The sequence below is a fragment of the Lissotriton helveticus genome, chromosome 2_2 (assembly GCF_964261635.1).
Source record: "Lissotriton helveticus chromosome 2_2, aLisHel1.1, whole genome shotgun sequence".
In the NCBI taxonomy this organism is placed as follows: domain Eukaryota; kingdom Metazoa; phylum Chordata; class Amphibia; order Caudata; family Salamandridae; genus Lissotriton; species Lissotriton helveticus.
In genome coordinates this window covers 291,167,842-291,184,713 of record NC_136060.1, presented here as the reverse complement: position 1 = coordinate 291,184,713, position 16,872 = coordinate 291,167,842, and the positions used below count along the sequence as shown (strand labels likewise).

The 16,872-nt window shown below is 45.5% G+C and overlaps 1 protein-coding gene across 1 annotated transcript in view; it reads right to left on the bottom strand.

The window, feature by feature from the left end:
• QDPR (quinoid dihydropteridine reductase) overlaps positions 1–14,077 on the bottom strand; it is a 106,096-nt gene extending 92,019 nt beyond the window's left edge. Inside the window, exons 1-3 of the mRNA XM_078678428.1 lie at positions 13,851–14,077; positions 11,195–11,287; positions 10,328–10,424 (exon numbers count right to left, since the gene is read on the bottom strand). Of these exons, the coding sequence (XP_078534554.1) occupies positions 10,328–10,424; positions 11,195–11,287; positions 13,851–13,943 (283 nt within the window). The 5' untranslated portion in view covers positions 13,944–14,077. The remainder of the gene's footprint in view (positions 1–10,327; positions 10,425–11,194; positions 11,288–13,850) is intronic.
• Positions 14,078–16,872: the final 2,795 nt, after the last annotated feature.

Below are 16,872 nucleotides of genomic sequence, written 5' to 3'. Positions count from 1 at the left end.
TGTTAGCAGAGTGAATGGGAATATGGAAGTAGGCATCCTTTAGATTCAGAGTGGAGAGAAAGTCGCCCTGTTGAAGTAGTGGAAGCACCTTTTGGAGAGTGACCATGTGGAAGAGGTCTGACTGAATGTAGAGGCTTAGTGGCCTGAGGTCCAATATGGGCCTGAGAGAGCAGTCCTTTAGGTCTCGTGACCTACAATGCGCGCAAGCGCATTGAGGGAACGAGAATTCAAGTGGCCAAAATCCTCTTCAAACTAAGGGCTTTCAGCCCCGCGGTTTTCTTGCAGTTCACGTGAATCACGTGAGCAAACATGCACGCGCATTCACGGCCAGGGCTTCTCCTCCCCTAATTATTCATGGCCGGCCGCAGGCCGGCCGTACTTTCAGTTTCCCGCTTCTCCTCCCCTAATCATTCATTCCCGGCCGCTCACAGCACATCAAAGGGCTTCGCCCAGCGTGCGCTCTGCATTCTCTCTTCTATCAACAATATTCCCTCCCGTGCTTCCCCACGTACAGCTATTAACTGCATCCGTTTCCTTAGCAGCATTCGTGACCTTCCATCCTGCCTGCTGCAGTCACTGTTCTTTCCCTTCATTTGTTCATTCTGGTACTGTTCTCATGTACTCGCCTGTCAGAGTATTTCTAACTCTCCCTTCTTTTCTTCCTACATCTAAAGCCGATTTCTTTTCTGTCCCTTCTCATCCAGTCCAGCTGGGTCTGCCCTCTACCACTTTCTATTTTCTCGGTGATTCTGCGCTTCTCTTGCTCATTCTCTTTCTGTTTCTCCATCGCCTCCCACGACCTCTCTCTGGTTGTCCTCGCTATCTCTCGCACTCCCACGTTTTTTCTTGAGTTTATCCCTCTCTTTCTCGCGCCTCATCTCTTTCTTTTCCCACTCTTTCTTCATTTCCCTCCCTCTCTTGCCTCCTGACTTTCCTTCTCCATGCTCTTTCCTTCGCAACCCTACTCTTGTTACTTTTCCCTTCTACCCTTCTCTAGCTGTCTCCTTTCTTGCCTCGCATTCTCTTTCTCTATATTTTCTTTTTCTCCTGCTCCCTTCTCTCACCCTGCATATCCTCAATGTATATATGTCATCCATCAATGTATATATATCGTCCACTCTCTCCTACACCCCACTCCCTCCTACACCCCACTCCCTACAAGACATACGCATTTAGTATATAAAAGTATGCAGATGCATTTGCATAAATATTCCCGATTGTGCGCGTTTGCAATATGTGCGAGATGAGCAAGACATTGGAAACAGAAACATCAAGGCATTGTATTTCCAGTGATTGCTTGCAATACGCCATTTTATTTTCTATAGAATAAAGAGGATCATGGTAATTTTTACAAATTGCACCACATTTCCAATTTACATGTGTATGCGGATTGCTCCAACCCCCCTGCCCCCTCACTTCCTGGCCGCAGCAGCGCGCAGTGCCGCACTGCAGTAAAGTTGTAAATACCTTCCGCAGCTGTCTGCCATCCTGCAGTGAAATACTGTCTTTGTTCGACATTTCTCTTCTCAGGCCGATCGTAAAACTTTCCAGCCCCAACGCCTCACTTTAAAACACACCCCGTTTAACAAAACAAAGCTGCAACCAGGCCTTTTGGCTGAAACGATTTCTACTACCACAGTTATTGTACTAAAACTATTTCCAGTTTAGGTCACTTAAAGATTCTGGCCCCCGTGCTTTTTTTTGTTTTGAACTGGCAAACTCGTATTTTCTTTGCCTCCAAGAATAAACAATATAAACTTTGAAGTGGCATTTTGTTTCAAGTGGTTTTTGTCACACCTCCGTCACAGCATGCCTGTGTACTTCAAAGGCTTATCACTTCACACGGCCGGCCGCAGGCCGTGCAACCAGAGCACTTCAGTTGGTGCGCAGCCCCCCTCCCAGCACTGCCTTGTTACTCTCGGCAGCCGTGAGTCCCTAAACACTTTTTATATTTAATTAGCAGCAGCAGCATTTCTCCTGCGCCAGGCCACATCAAAGGCTCTGTGCCACTTTCACCCACACAGCAACACTTACAGACACGCAACGCCACTCACACCCACGCAAGCCCACTATCATCCACGCAACACCAAACTCACCCACGCAACGCCACTCACCCAAGCAACACCACTCGCACACGCAACGCAACTCATCCACGCAACCCCACTCATCCACGCAACCCCACTCATCCACGCAACCCCACTCACACATGCAACACCACTCACCCACGCAACACCACTCACCCACGCAACACCACTCACCCACGCAACGCCACTCACACCCACGCAGTGCCACTTTCACCCACACAGCACCACTTTCAGACACGCAACGCCACTCACACCCACGCAACGCCACTATCACCCACGCAATGCCACACTCACCCAAGCAATGCCACTCACCCAAGCAACACCACTCACACACGCAACACAACTCACCCATGCAACGCCACTCATCCACGCAACGCCTCTCACACACGCAACGCCACTCACACACGCAATGCCACTCACACACGCAACGCCACTCACACACGCAATGCCACTCACACACGCAACGCCACTCACACATGCAACGCCACTCACACATGCAACGCCACTCACACATGCAACGCCACTCACACATGCAACGCCACTCACACATGCAACGCCACTCACACACGCAACGCCACTCACACATGCAACGCCACTCACCCACGCAACGCAACTCACTCAAAGCCACTCACATACACGCAGTGCCACTTTCACCCACACTGTGCAGTGCACAATAGGTCTCGCAGTAGGAAAGTTGGACTATTGGTTTTGTAAATGACAAAGCCCTTTATGTTTTTAAAATGAAAACAAAAATAAAAGGCATTGTTATTTGCAATTGTAATAGCTCCAACTTTCCTACTGCGAGACCTATTGGCAATGCCAGTGCTTGTTTGGGATTAGGAAGTAGAGGGAGTAAACCCCTGTGCCTTGATGCGGCAAAGTGACTGGTTCTATTGCATGTTTTTGTAATAGAGAGAGAACCTCTTGTTTGAGAAGTGTTAAATGTTCTAAAGACATCGGGCGCTGTCTGGGAGGAATGTTTGGGAGGTGGGGGTGGGGGGGAGGGGGTGGTTTAGAAGTGAGTTCCAGGCAATAACCATACTGGATAATTTGCCTTAACCACTTGTTTGTTGTGATAGAATGCCAGACAGGTAGGAACTGTGAAAGACGTCCCCCGACAGGAGTGGGATGATCAGGGGGAAGTGGAAGGAATTCACTGTTCAGTGGTAGGGGAGGTGCGGTTGTTGTTGCCGCTACCTCTTCCCTTATTATTGTTGCTCCTGTATCGTCCGCGAAAGTAACCTTTGGGGGATGTTTGAGTGGGGCTCTTCTAGGAGGAAGAGGGCAGTTCTGAACCCGTGGTTTTTGAGCCGGCTCTGTAGAAAGCGCGGCGAAAGGAGCCTCTAGGGGAAGGGAACTGTAAGGCCGCATAGACTTAGCAATTTCGGTGTCCTTCTTCATCTTTTCTAGGGATGTGTCAACTGTGGGCCCGAAAAGATGTTCCTGATCAAACAGCTGATTTAAAATAGCAGTTTGAACCTCCTGCTTGAATCCGGAAATCCAGAGCCAGGTGTTTCTGCGCAACAAATCACTAGTATTAATTGTGCGAGATGCGGTATCGGCCGCATCCAATGCACATTTTATTGAGGTGTTGGTAATCAATTTGCCTTCTTGGATAAGGTCGTTGGCCTTTCACGTGTACTGGTCAGGAAGGTGTTCCATGAGCTTTTCAAGCTCTTCGTAGTGGGCTCTATCATATCTGGCCAATAAAGCTTGGACATTGGCGATGCGCCAATGGTTTGCAGCCTGTGACGCGATACCTTTCCCTGATGCGTCAATTAAGTTGGATTCCTTATCAGGAGGTGGGGTGTCGCCTGTACCCTGCGAGTTTGCCCGCTTGCATGCATTAGTTACCACAAGGGAATCCAAGGGGATCTGACCGTTAATATAAATTAGGTCATTAGGAGCTGCCTTGTATTTTTTTTACCCACCCTGTGGTTGAGAATCCTGGCTCCGACTGGGTCCTTAAAAGCTTCTGGGGCATGTTTTACCCAGCCTTTTAACATTGGCAGGGTGCTTGTTGATTTTTGCGAGGGTGCAAAGGTTTCTTGCAAAAAATCTTCATCTAAGGGGTCAGAGTGTAAGGGAACTCTGTGGTATTGGGCAGCTCTGGTGATTAGTTGCACAAACCCAGTGTTGTCATCTGGTGGTGACGGCTTAGATGGATAGACATCCAGGTCATTATGTGGGTCGGGGTATTGTAGTCCTCCCAAGGGTCTACGTTATGTGGGATGGTATGTGAATCATCATTATCACCCCCCTGCGGATCTGTATCCCCGCCCACATCATCGTCAGTATCTGATGTCTGAGGTGAAACTGTAGGTTGTGGGGAGTGTGGGGAGACATTAATAGGTGTTCATTAACTGGAGGAGAAGAAGGCGGTGGGGAAGTGTTAGTGTCTTGTGAGGTATTGAAGGGTCCTCTGAAGTGTCCAGTTTCCTCTTTTTGGAGGCTTAGCGACTAGTTTGCCCGTGTTTGGATCAATAAACAAAGTTTTTTGTTTTGGGTCAAAAAAAAAAAAAAAAAAAAAAAAAAAAAATCGGGCTGAGTGGGCAAAATGTCTTTGTTTGGTGCTGGAGATTTAGGGACCGGGTCTTCTTTGGACGGAGTCAGTAAGTCTTTTTGTGGGGTCTTAGACTCTTTATGGGTTTTCTGCTCAGAGAATTTTTTCGGCTCCAACAACTTTTTGGAGTCCGAAGCCTTTTTCGGCTCCGAATATTTCTTCGGTTCAGAGTCTTTGTCTTTGGTATGCTTTGATGCAAGAGCTTTGACATCGACGAAGAATCTTTACCTTGTGGCTTCGGTGCTGGGGAACCCTTCCCGGCGCCGGAATGGGGTTGACTCGCGCCCGAGTCGGAAGGCTTATATTTCTGTTTCATAGCCAGGCCCAAGAGCGGGGCATCTGAAGTATGTTGTCTGTGTCGACCTGAGCAGGTTGGGCGAGGGTGTTACCGGTGCCTTCGGTTTGTTTTTTGAGAGAGGGGTTTCGGTACTCAAGGACCGCTGAGCCAGGGTGACTGTCTCTTCTTTGGCGTCGGAGTCCTCAGCTTCAGAAACGTAGATATCTTCTTCATCACCCGATTGTTCTGGCTGAATTTCTGATTCTTCTCAGAAGACGTCCAGAATCGAGCTGCTTCCGCAAGACATTTCGTGACGTTGAACCCGACGATCACCGATAGTTTTCTTCAACCTGAACGATGCACAGGCCTTGCAGTTCTTTCCTTCGTGCTCTGTGGAGAAGCAGAGATTGCACACCTCGTGCAAGTCTGTGTGTGGAAATGTTTCACCACACCTGGGGCATTTTTTTAAAGGAGTCCTTTCCATTGACTGCAGGCGTGGTTGGCGCGGAGAGGCCCAACGTCCCGCGTCGAAGATGGAGGTCGAGAAGTACTTTTTGAAGATGTGCGTTGAAAAGGGAAACGTGATCGAGATAATACTGTTGAGTGGAGAGAATTGCGCTTCTAAGGGGGATTCGAAACAGATATCGACCCGGAGCGCAGCAATGTACACCCGTACCCGATGGCAGAAAAAACAATCTAAGAATGGAGTTGATGCCCATGCGCACTATCGTCCTAGGGAGGAGTCACCTACCTTGTGACTACAAAGACTTCTACCAAGACAAAAACAGTGCAAACATCCGAGCCCAACACTAGATGGCGATCTATGCAAAAGTATACAATCTGCAGCTCATATGCCTCGAACGTATTGTTATCGGTTTTAAGGTAAGTATTTGGTAGTGGGAGTTGAGGTTCTAGGGGTAGATTCGGGGGTCACCCAGGGTCAGGGATGCACTCTAGCTACACCCTCAGTAGCACTAGGGCGGCGGGTGCACAGTGCTGAGGTCCAATGTTATCCAATGGGGGATATGGGGTTCCGGTTGGTGGCTGCTGACGAGCAGGCCACAAGGTTTTGGGAGCCAAGGCCACTCGAACTCGGGCCGTAGGCAACGGGTGCAGTGTTGGTTCCAGGTGTCAGGTTTCTTTTTCCATAGGAGGCTCAGAGTCTTTCTTTGGTGTTTCTTCTGAACAGAGCTGCTGTTCACAGGAGATCTGGTCTTTGTTGAAGGCAGTCAGTCCACTCAGGGGTTCTGGAGGTCGCTGGCTGCAGGACAAGACTATTCGTGGCACAGGATCTCTGGAAACTGCAGAAGGGTCGGGGCACAGTCAGTTGTTCTCTGAAGTCTCCTCTGTTGGCGTCTTCTTTCATCCTTTTTCTTTTTAGGTTGCGGGAATCTGCCTTCTTGTTTCAGGGCTGCCCCCCTAAATACTGTATTTATGGGGCGTTTTAGGGGTCTCGAGTTCAGTAGCCAATAGGCTACTGACCTTATGACCTTAGGGTGACTACAACCTGGATGTGCTCACCCCATGTGGGGGGAATGAGCACAATCCCTAATCCTGATTGGGAAGGGCCTGCCATCTGCAAGATGGCCGGCACTGAAGAGTGGGCTTCACCTCACCTCCCCCACCTGAGGGGTGGAGTTGGCAGAGGTAGGCACACCTTCTGGGCTGGCTAGTTATTCCTGCCGGTCTTCTCGCCAAAAAGGAGGGGAGACAGGAAGGGGGCCCGCTCCTGATAGCAGTAGAGGCTGCAGGGGGTGGGGGGTGGAGGGCGCATTACAAAGGCTGCCAGGCCTTTTAAGCTCACCTGCCACAGATGGCTCTTCCTGGTCTGGGCGAGGTGTGAACACCTCCGCCCAGGAAATGCTTTGTTTCTGGGCTCAGGGAACGAAGGTCCCCACCCTAGGGGTCCAGAAACATGTCTTGTGGTGGCAGTCTGGTGTGTACCAGTCAGTGAACCCACAAGAGGCTAGTTGTTTTTCAGGGGGCATCTCTAAGATGCCCTCTGTGTGCATTTTTCATTAAATCCCACACTGGCATCAGTGTGGGTTTAATGTGCTGAGAAGTTTGATACCAAGCTTCTCAGTTTTCAGTGTAGCCATTAGGGTGCTGTGGAGTTCATAATGACAAGCTCCCAGCACCATATACTCTTAATGGCAGCACTGTACTTACAATGTCTAAGAATGGACTTAGACACTGTAGGGGTACATGGCTCATGCGCCTATACCCTCACCACTGGCATAGGGCACCCAGCTAGAGGGGTGACTGATCTATGCCAGGGCAGTGGGTTGTAGGCATGGCACACAGGGATGTGTGCCATGTTGATTCTTCACTTTGTTTTGCACAAAAACAGAAAGCCTGCAAAGGCAGTGTGTGTGTGTGTGTGTTTGTGCGTGTGTAAAGGTACAGGGCCTCAAAGAGTGGCACAATAAGTGCTGCTGCCCTTAGAGGTCTTCCCTGGTCACAGTGCCCTGTGTACCTGTGGTACCATTTACCAGGGGCTGACCTGTGGCCAGAGATGCCAATAGGGTTCGTTTTGTGGAAAGAACACAGCCCCTGGAAACCGGATTGGCAGGGACCCAGGGCACATCAAGTGAAAGTGCATTAGTAGTCTGGCAAAAAGTGGGGGGGGGGATTACAGCAACAGAAAACCACATTCCTACACTAAGTATATGCATTGTCGGTCAACACATGCTACAAATATTAACTCTCTGTGAGTAAGATGTGCTCTTTGTTGGCAATGGTCTACGATACAACTGATTACACCAGTTGATAATAGGGCTATCTTAGTTATTGGTATGTATGACAGCAAACGTTAACACTTGAGGACTTCAGCATAAAACAGGCATGTCTGGAGGCCTGAAAGGAAGCAAAGTATATCCAGGAAAAAGGGGAGATGCAAAAACAGTAACCCCTACTGGGTTCCTGTATAACTGGGGGGGTGTTATGATCGTATTTGTTGACTATACATAGATGAATGGGTTAGATTGTAGAGCTCATCCCTGAGAGAACAGAATGGGGCTTTGGGAAATTCAGACAATGCAGTGCCACAGAGCCATTGTCCTGCCATGCAGTGCCTGGCATAAGTGTTGGGAATCAGTCAATGCCCTAGAAAGGAGGAATAATCATTTACTGCAGAAATCCCAACCTGATTCTGTGTGGTACCCAAGAGCTGGAGGCCAAACCCTTGGCTAAGTGAAGCAACTTGCGGACAGATGCCCAGAGGCAATCCGTGAATTAGATCCACCCTTCCCCAGGCACAGAAGCACTAAAGATGAAGAGGAGTTGCAGGACCTTAACGTCAGTAGATTAGTGAGCAAAAAGAGGGCAACATGCAGTAAGTTTCTACTAAGGCTATTAACTCCAGTTGTCAGTTATTGGACATTGAGCAGAGCACATACTTCGACATATGGGGATATTTCCCATATACTTTGGCCCACATCAACAGCCTGAAACCTTTGTTTTTTCTCAGTTATGGTCCATTGGCATCAGCTAGGATCTTAAGTAGACACCAGAGGGACATTAGGCGAAGCTATTCCAACACCTGCTTGCATAAGAGGTTTTATATCAATATTTATTATATATAATATTATCCACCTAGTGGATGCATTTCACTTGGATATGGATGAAGAGGGTTTTTGGGCCCACATACCAAAATGGAGGCATATGGACCTACACTGCTATGTCATGCCTAAACACATGAACCAGGTAATATACCCGTTCCAGTTCTGCTAGCAATGAAGCCAGACACGACCACATGGACAGGATTGCCAAATGATGGGTGGACATAACGTGCTTAGCAGGAAACAATAAGTTACACCTGAATTATGTATCAAGCTGAAAAGTAAACCTGTTTGTTAATGATCTACTGGTCTATAACGTATTTCTGAATGAAAGGATTATGGTAAATGTATGTATTTGCATGTATGTATTTGCATACTTATATAGCGCTACACTGTCACCCAGAGGGTATCCTGGTGCTTTGACTCAGCACAGCCGAAACCACCACTGCAGAAGTCACACTGCTCTTGGAAACAGGTGGGTTTTCAAACCTCTCTTGAAGGCTAAAAATTCACCCTGACTCCTCAGCAGTATCGGAAGAGAGTTCCAAAGTCTAGCGGCCGCAAAACTAAACGACTGACCTCCCATCCTGGTTCTCTGGACTCTAGGAACCGTCACCAGACACGCAGAGGAGGAGCGTAAGCTCCGAGATGTAGAGTACCATGAGAATAAATTCTGCAGTAAAACTGGGCCCTGTCCATGCAAATCACTTAGTTTCTCTTGATCGACAAGTTGAAGTATTGCAATGCAACATTTTCTGCACCTTTCTTCACTTTTTGCACCTATTTCACCTGACCCGCCCAAGCATAATGGCCCAAGCATAACCATCACCTCACTTGATTGCCAAGTACTTTAAACTGTGCCCTCAGTAGCCGTGAGTTGCATGCAGTTCCTACAAGTAGACTCCAGTTGCACACACATTTCACTACTTGGGAGTCAAGAATAGTTTACCCAAGAGCTTATCACAATTTTCCCAGGCACAAACCAAAGAATCCGGCTTTCTAAACAAGCATTTGCAATGCAATCGGTCTCGCCTCTGGGACCGTATATGTATTTAGCTATGCAGCACATTAGCCTTGGTGCTGAAACATCTACTGTTCTTTAACATGGAGGGAAAGGAAGTACCAAACTGCAAAACACGTATGGGAACACATGGAGAGAAATATCGCCTTTCAGCTGGAAATGGTATAGTCCAAAGCTCTGTTTTTAATATAAAATCAGGGCCTTCGGTATTCAAATCAATGAAAATACAAGATTTGAAAAAAATATTATGGTCGACGGGTGCTCGTGGAAGACAATTTCTAAAGGACTGGAATCTAGAGAATGCTAAAGTGATTCTGGTATTTTACTGACCTCTGCTGGTCGTTTTCTAACAAGAAAGTTAAATAGAGGCAGTTGCCAGAAAAAAATTAAAAAACTAGGTCCCTCAGGAGAAAGCAATTCTGCTATTTTACTGACCTCTGCTGGTCGTTTTCTATAAAGACAGTTAAATAGAGGCAGTTGAACAGAAAAAAAAAGTCCCTAAGCGGAAGCAGACAAGTCTTATGGCTGATCTCCAGAGCCCACAACGTACAATACATACACATATAAGTGTATAATAAGTATATAATACAGTAGATACAGGAGGTCTTGAATGCTCGAGCTAAAAACGAGCAAGTTCCTCAAATTCCATTTATGGCCTATAGAAAGGTAGAGACTAGTAAAGCGTGGCATTACTTTCCCAAACATTATGTCACTTTTGTTGAAGCACCAACAAGGAGCAGTGAACTCATACCTCAGATATCGATTTCTATTTGCTTCTTTGCAAATCTGCCACAATATTGATAGTGTTAAGAGAAGACTTACATTTTGCTTTTGCGGAGCCACCTGCCCATCCTCCTGCAACGCACAAGATGGCATCCACCTTCTGCTCACCTAGAAGGTTCCCGACATCTGTGGTCACCTTGAAGATGTAACAAGCAGTTATACAAACATGTTGGGTACTGCAGATTTGAACACTAGTGCTATACTAAAACCGTACATTGTAGAACTACGGAACACTTCCAAATAAAGCAGGTGCATGCCTGGTTTACATTTAGTTTGCAAATAATACCAACATGTAGCCTAGGCCCTTTGTAAATACTCTCCGCATGTGTAAATCCAGGGACTGACTCAAAACCTGAGCACATGCTATGCCAGGGATAATACAATGTAGTCTATTAAGACACAAGTCAACCCCCTCACCTACAATCAAGCCACAGTCTGTATTTAGCCCACCTTGATATATTTTGATGCACATTTACATGTTATTTGATCATAAGTTTTTTCCAAGAGGACACTGTGTCTACACAGTATCAGGGCAGAAGATTGTGATGTAAAGGAAAGACATATCTTTGCAAATAGTCGTGAATGATGATAATACGTTCAATATAATAAACAATGCATTAATCTTTGTTTTAGGAACACAATACTGTGAGTCAAAAGCCACCCATGCACCTAAATCGGAGGTGTCTCTTCATATCGAAGCCAGTTTACCACATGCATCACTGCACAGTTATGGACGACTATTTAAATGAATGGATGTAAAAGAAGAATTACACTTTAGGGTACCTCTCTGAATAGTGCAGCAAGCCTGATGCAACCATACCGTTCACTACAATACGCTTATTACAAATAAAAAAAATATATAATAAACAATCGTTGCAGTCCAAATTGTAAACAAAAATACGTTACCTGGTCTGTCTGCTCGGTAAAAGAGTCTGACATTTTCACAATGATATTGGCGCTGGCGTCTTTATTTTCTACCATGTCGATGGAAGCAACCCACTGGCAAACAAGAAAAAGATGGCCTTTATTTTTAATATGTTTTGGTCTTAGATTGAATGAGAAAAGCATCTCAAAATATGTAACCTTCAAACAGTTTACAGTGCAGGAATATTCGCCAGTAGTGAGATTTAAAGCAGAAGATGTACATGTTCTTTGTTTTAACGACCGGGCACCATGGTTAGAAACAGAATACTTAAATGTCTATCTTCTTTCAGATTGGTGAGATTTGGATCATGTCCTACATTGTTACAAACTGCTCAAAATAAATATGTATATGCAACGTAAGTAATGCTACAAGAACTGCATAAAAAAATTCTTACTTCTAGGTAATTGTGACATTTCCATTTGCCTCTGAGAATAAACGTATGTATTACAGTTTAGTTGTGACCTGTTAGTACCTCTCCCAAGGTCAACAGACAAGGCAAGTCATTGATCAGAATTATTGCGTACTAAACAAGGAACAGTATAAATAACTCTTCTGCGCTTTTTTCTATGCTTAAGGCAGAATGTTTATTGCAGTGATGGAGTTCATTACCAGAAAACAGACATATCTGCCGTTTACCAGACATCCTGAACTACAGCTGATTGTACAGGTGACTTATTAATAGGTTTGCATTATTTATAAGTTGCAACCAATTGTAGTATACTGGTCTTCTACAGATCTACAATATAGTACCTCCTTTAGAAGTATGAGCAGGATATAGATGAGCTGAACGGTCTTCAGCAGAAGAAGAAGCTTGACAGGCGGGAGGAAAACGTGGAGGAGGATATCATTGTGTGGAGTTGGGGGCACAGGCGCTTGTCCCCTGGGTAAGCACTGATCAGCGAGGACAGTGATGGAGCCCAATGATGGCTCAACCTTGGATGAGATCCCAGGATTGGGGGGGGGGGTGAGGGTGTTTGTCTCTGAATGTCGTGCCCCCGTGGTTCTTTCCCTGGCATGGCTTGCGTTTGCTTATAATGAACTGGGGCGTTGCCCCCTTGCCTGCTTCCTGCATTCTGTGTTTGATCTCTTTACCGCTGCAATGTTAATTAATGTACAATTCAACAATAAAGGTTTCATTTAGTTTTTAAAAAGAGAAGTATAAACAAAAGACCATAGATTCAAGCTGTTTGGGTGTAAGAGCAAAAGTAAGTTCATATATTATATTGAATAAAATACCCCGTCTCTTAGGTTACAATAACATTGAAAGTAAATTCTAATAAGCCAGAAAAAACGTTTCAAATGGGAGAGTCAACACGAATACCGTGTACTTGTATGTTGATCGTATTTATAAGACTGTTTTACTATATCAAGGCAGATATTACATTTAATAAGGATGATTGTCATCAAGGCAAGTACAAAGTCTTTTTACGAAGAACGTTTAACGTTAGTGCTGTAAATGCTCAGCTAGTCCCATGCAAGTACTATATTTCCACACTGGATTTAGTTTCTCTTTCAAAGGAGTTGTAAAAAAGTCGCATTTTCTGTTTGCTTTTACAACAAGGTGCAGTCATATTTCTTTGTGTAACGAGGGTTAAATCTCCTCTGATGAACCGACCTCTGTTAAAAGTGTCCATGGCGAAGTCAAAGTCCAGGTTATTCCTATCAGAGCTGTATCTCAATGTCTAAGGATGATTTCGAACAAAAGTCAAACTTTTAGCAGAAACAGGGTACATTTCTAGTACAATTGGCCACTAATCTAAAAAGGCTCACAATAAATATTCATGTATATTGGGTCCAGGCGGGCAACTAGAGCCAAATTTCGGGTGGGGGAGTGGGGATGAAAAATATTTCGGGGGGGGGGGGCTAATTCTTTCAACCATAGACAGAGTGACTGAAAGAAGGGGTGAAAACAAAACAAACGCCTAATTTACAAGTAAATGGTCTTTAAAAGACCTGTTAGGTACTCGGGTGCGGCTGCAATTAGACGATCGCCAGCTCGCAAAGCTGTCAGCCCGGGCTGACACACACGACGGGGGGAGAAGGGGGCTGAAGCCCCGTGAGCCCAGTGGGTGTTGCGCGCCTGATTGGGTCAGTGAGTGAACATGTGAGACCCATCCACCCCGACAGAGAGAGAGACGAGAAGTCTCGCTGTGACACTATTAAGAGCACGGGCAGCAAATCAGTCCCAGACCTGCAGCCTCAGACATGCCGGGGTCTATATAAAACGTTTAAACAATGCCAGAAGAATTAAAACGGAGTTAGATGCTTAAAACTGAAATAATAAAGAATACTACTTTGTGAACAGTATAAAACATGGAAAGAAACGAACAGGACAAACGAGAAGAAGAATACGCTAATGTGAAGTATCGTCTTTACTTACTTTCAGTAATACACATATGAAACATGCACGCATGATTCAGAGCTGCTTCTAAACACTGACAGCAAAATAATTGCTAATGGGAGAGATATGACAAATTTGCAAATCTCATCTGCATTCAAAAGTTTATAGATTTCCAATGCTGGCCCTCAGCAGCGCGCTTTTCTTTGCAACTAATCAATGGCATGCAGCAGATGGTTACTGTTAAGTGAGAAACAGATACAGTTGGTTCGTGATGGTGTAACAGTAAAGGATTTTACCCAGTTCCTCGATTTGAAATAGTCCACGCATTTCGATCCCAGAGCTCCTCTTCCACCGTACACAAGCACTTTCTGAGCTTCTGCCGCTGCCATCCTGTCTGCTGGTTGTCTCCGAGGGGGTTTTGCAACCGTGCACACACTAAGAGATCTCTGCACAGCACTAATGACAGCCCTCAGTGTGCAGAACAGATGGACCGGCTGTAATATACAGTTCCTGGGAAACAAATGTAAGTAACTCTATGATTGGTCCATTCACTCAGATGGCGATTGGTCGGCGCGGGTCCTCGTCTTATTGGTCAGTATATCCTCCCTTTTCACATGTAAGAGGCTAGGCTACGGTCACTCACGCAGTATGGCTGTATTTTCACCTACCTTTTACGTAGTTTCTTTACTCCAACTGAAAGCTTTAAAAGTAAACTGGGATGACTATTACTTCGAGCTGCGGTCTAATAACACAAACCACAGGGGTGGCGTCACGGTTAGAGCGGCAGACCTAGCAGCTAGGGAACCAGGTTGGTGTGTGGTGGGAGACTCAAACATCCTGGGATTCTTAGTAAATTAATATCCTTGTGCCTAAAAATTAATGTATCTGTCTGTAATGCAACTGGTGTTCATGTATAGCGCTCTGAGCCCTTCGGGTCTAGTTGCTTAATGCGCTGTGTACGGCCAAGTTGAGAGAAGATGTGATTCATCGGCTAGATTGCCGACTTTGGTGTTGGAAACTAAGGTTCGAGACTCGGTGTCGTGTCCACATCTTGTGATTCTATTACAGGACCGACGTCTTCGAAACTCGGTGTCACTTCCACATCTTGTGATTCTATTACAGGACCGGAGTCTTCTGCTATCTCTTTCTTTACTGTATAAATCACAGCAGCCAATAAACATACAATTTAGAATAACAAACTACATTGTCCACGATGCTTTGCATCAGCCACGCCTCCTCAGCCCTCATAAGAACCCTGGGAACAGTCCCATCATCCTCTTTCTTTACTGCTCACAGCATGAGTTAAGTACCCTCCGATACTGTTAATTGTTTACAGTGGGTGATATGCCAGAATTTACAGAGCACGCTGCGCTTAAGTGTATGCTTTTGATGGGCATTGTTTAAGGGAATTTGGTTAAATGAAAGTTTTTCTTTGTTTACTTACTGTGCATATTTTCACGAGTTATGCTGTTTTTCTTTCAGTGTTGGGTGAGTGCACTTCGCGCCTTGATCCGAATACCGGCGCAGATGGAGTTAATTGCCGTGTCAACGCGCTTCTCGGCGTGACTGTACCAAGCTGCGGGGCGGCGTGAAAAAGGCCGGTTTGAGCTGCGCGCACTTCAGGCGTGTTGGGGCTTCCCTAATCGCCCACATGCACCGCAGGAGCCGGGTGGCACCCGTCCTACGTGCGCAGCTCATGCGATCTCATTGGGCTGGTTTTGGTTGGATTTGGGCCAGTGCTTTAAATGGGGAAAAATAAGTGCAGGTACTCATCAAATTGAGCTAGGGGGTGGGTCAAGGGGCGGAGCTGAGGGAGGGACATGATTATATAAAGATCCTACTGCCATTTTGCCCTTAAATTACACTTATTAACAGTCTCAAATTGCCTGCATGTGCAAATTACCTCTGCACATGTGGACATGACATATATAGAAAATTAATAACCTGTCTCCTAATATGCCCCTTTCAACTGTGTAAGCCACTCATTGCATTTAAAGGAACATATTAGTTACAGCAGTTTCACCACACATCAAAATAAATGATAAATGTATGAACATAAAGTGGTTAATTCCTCACAAAAAATTAAATTAAGGCCAAACAATGTGTTATGCTTTAGTTTCTGCGTTTTAAAAAAAAATTTGCATGTTCAGTTCTTATTTGGTTTATTAGGTACAGAATTCATACATTCTCTCGTCCATGTATACGCACTCACACACAGGCCCAAGAACAAGCAGACATGCACATACAAAACATTCCTCACATTTTCGGTTAAAATACCTTCATATAATGTCCTGATGCTCTTTCTGTCGCTTCCGCACTCGCACACAAAAGCAGACATTCACTGGCACAAAAGGCTCACAACAGAATTAAATACGTTGTTTGCAATTCCTATGCAATTCCTTCCTCCCACGGCTTTCTCCTTGCAGACTCTCAGCCAGTTGTCTGGACTGTCAGTGCCTATGCAATTTCACACCTGTGATTTACGGTGCAGGGTCTGGTCGGGCCCTGTCACTCACAGTGTTTGCCTTTTACTGCAGTATTATCCATGTATTGTGTTTGGTACCCTCTTGCAACATGCACTCACCACTTTGCCCTTGTAACACACAGTTTTCTACCTCGTTCATGTTTTTACCTTTGACACTTGCACAAGTGCCTCCTTCGCCTACGTAACGTTTGTTCTTGTGCCTGAGTGTCTAGCATATATTGTAGTTTTATACCTTAAATTATACTTTGTCTTCTCTTGTAACCTGCACACTTGTCACTTTTTACTCTTGTGCGCTTTTTACTACCTCATGTATTTTTGGTTGCTCACAATTTTTACTACCTCATGTAGTTTTGTTTGCTCACAATTGTCACTGTACCGTATGTTACTTAACGTTTGCTTTTGTAATCTGTTCTTGTGTAATGTTTTCATCCTGTATAATTTCTGTTCCTATTGTGAAGCGCTCTGACACCTTCGGGTAAAGTCAGCGCTATATAAAATTGCATAAATAAATAAATAAAAACACTAACAAAAGGTAATGAGCCCCGCTGAATGATTCAGCGGCGGCTCGGCACAGGGCTACGGTGGCGCTTTGACTGAGAGTGGCGTTCAGACAGCCACATCCAGTTATGAGTACCGGTACGCTCCGAGGCGATGAAAAAGTGCCGGTACTCAGGAGGTTAACAATAAAAAGTGCCGGTACTCAGTACCGGTGAGTACCGGCCCATTTAATGCACTGATTTGGGCTCGTGTTGAGCTGCGCACGCCAGGACGGCCCGTTTTTCAGTTTTCTACCGTGTTTTTCATAGGAAGGCTGGGGGAGGAAGAACACCTGA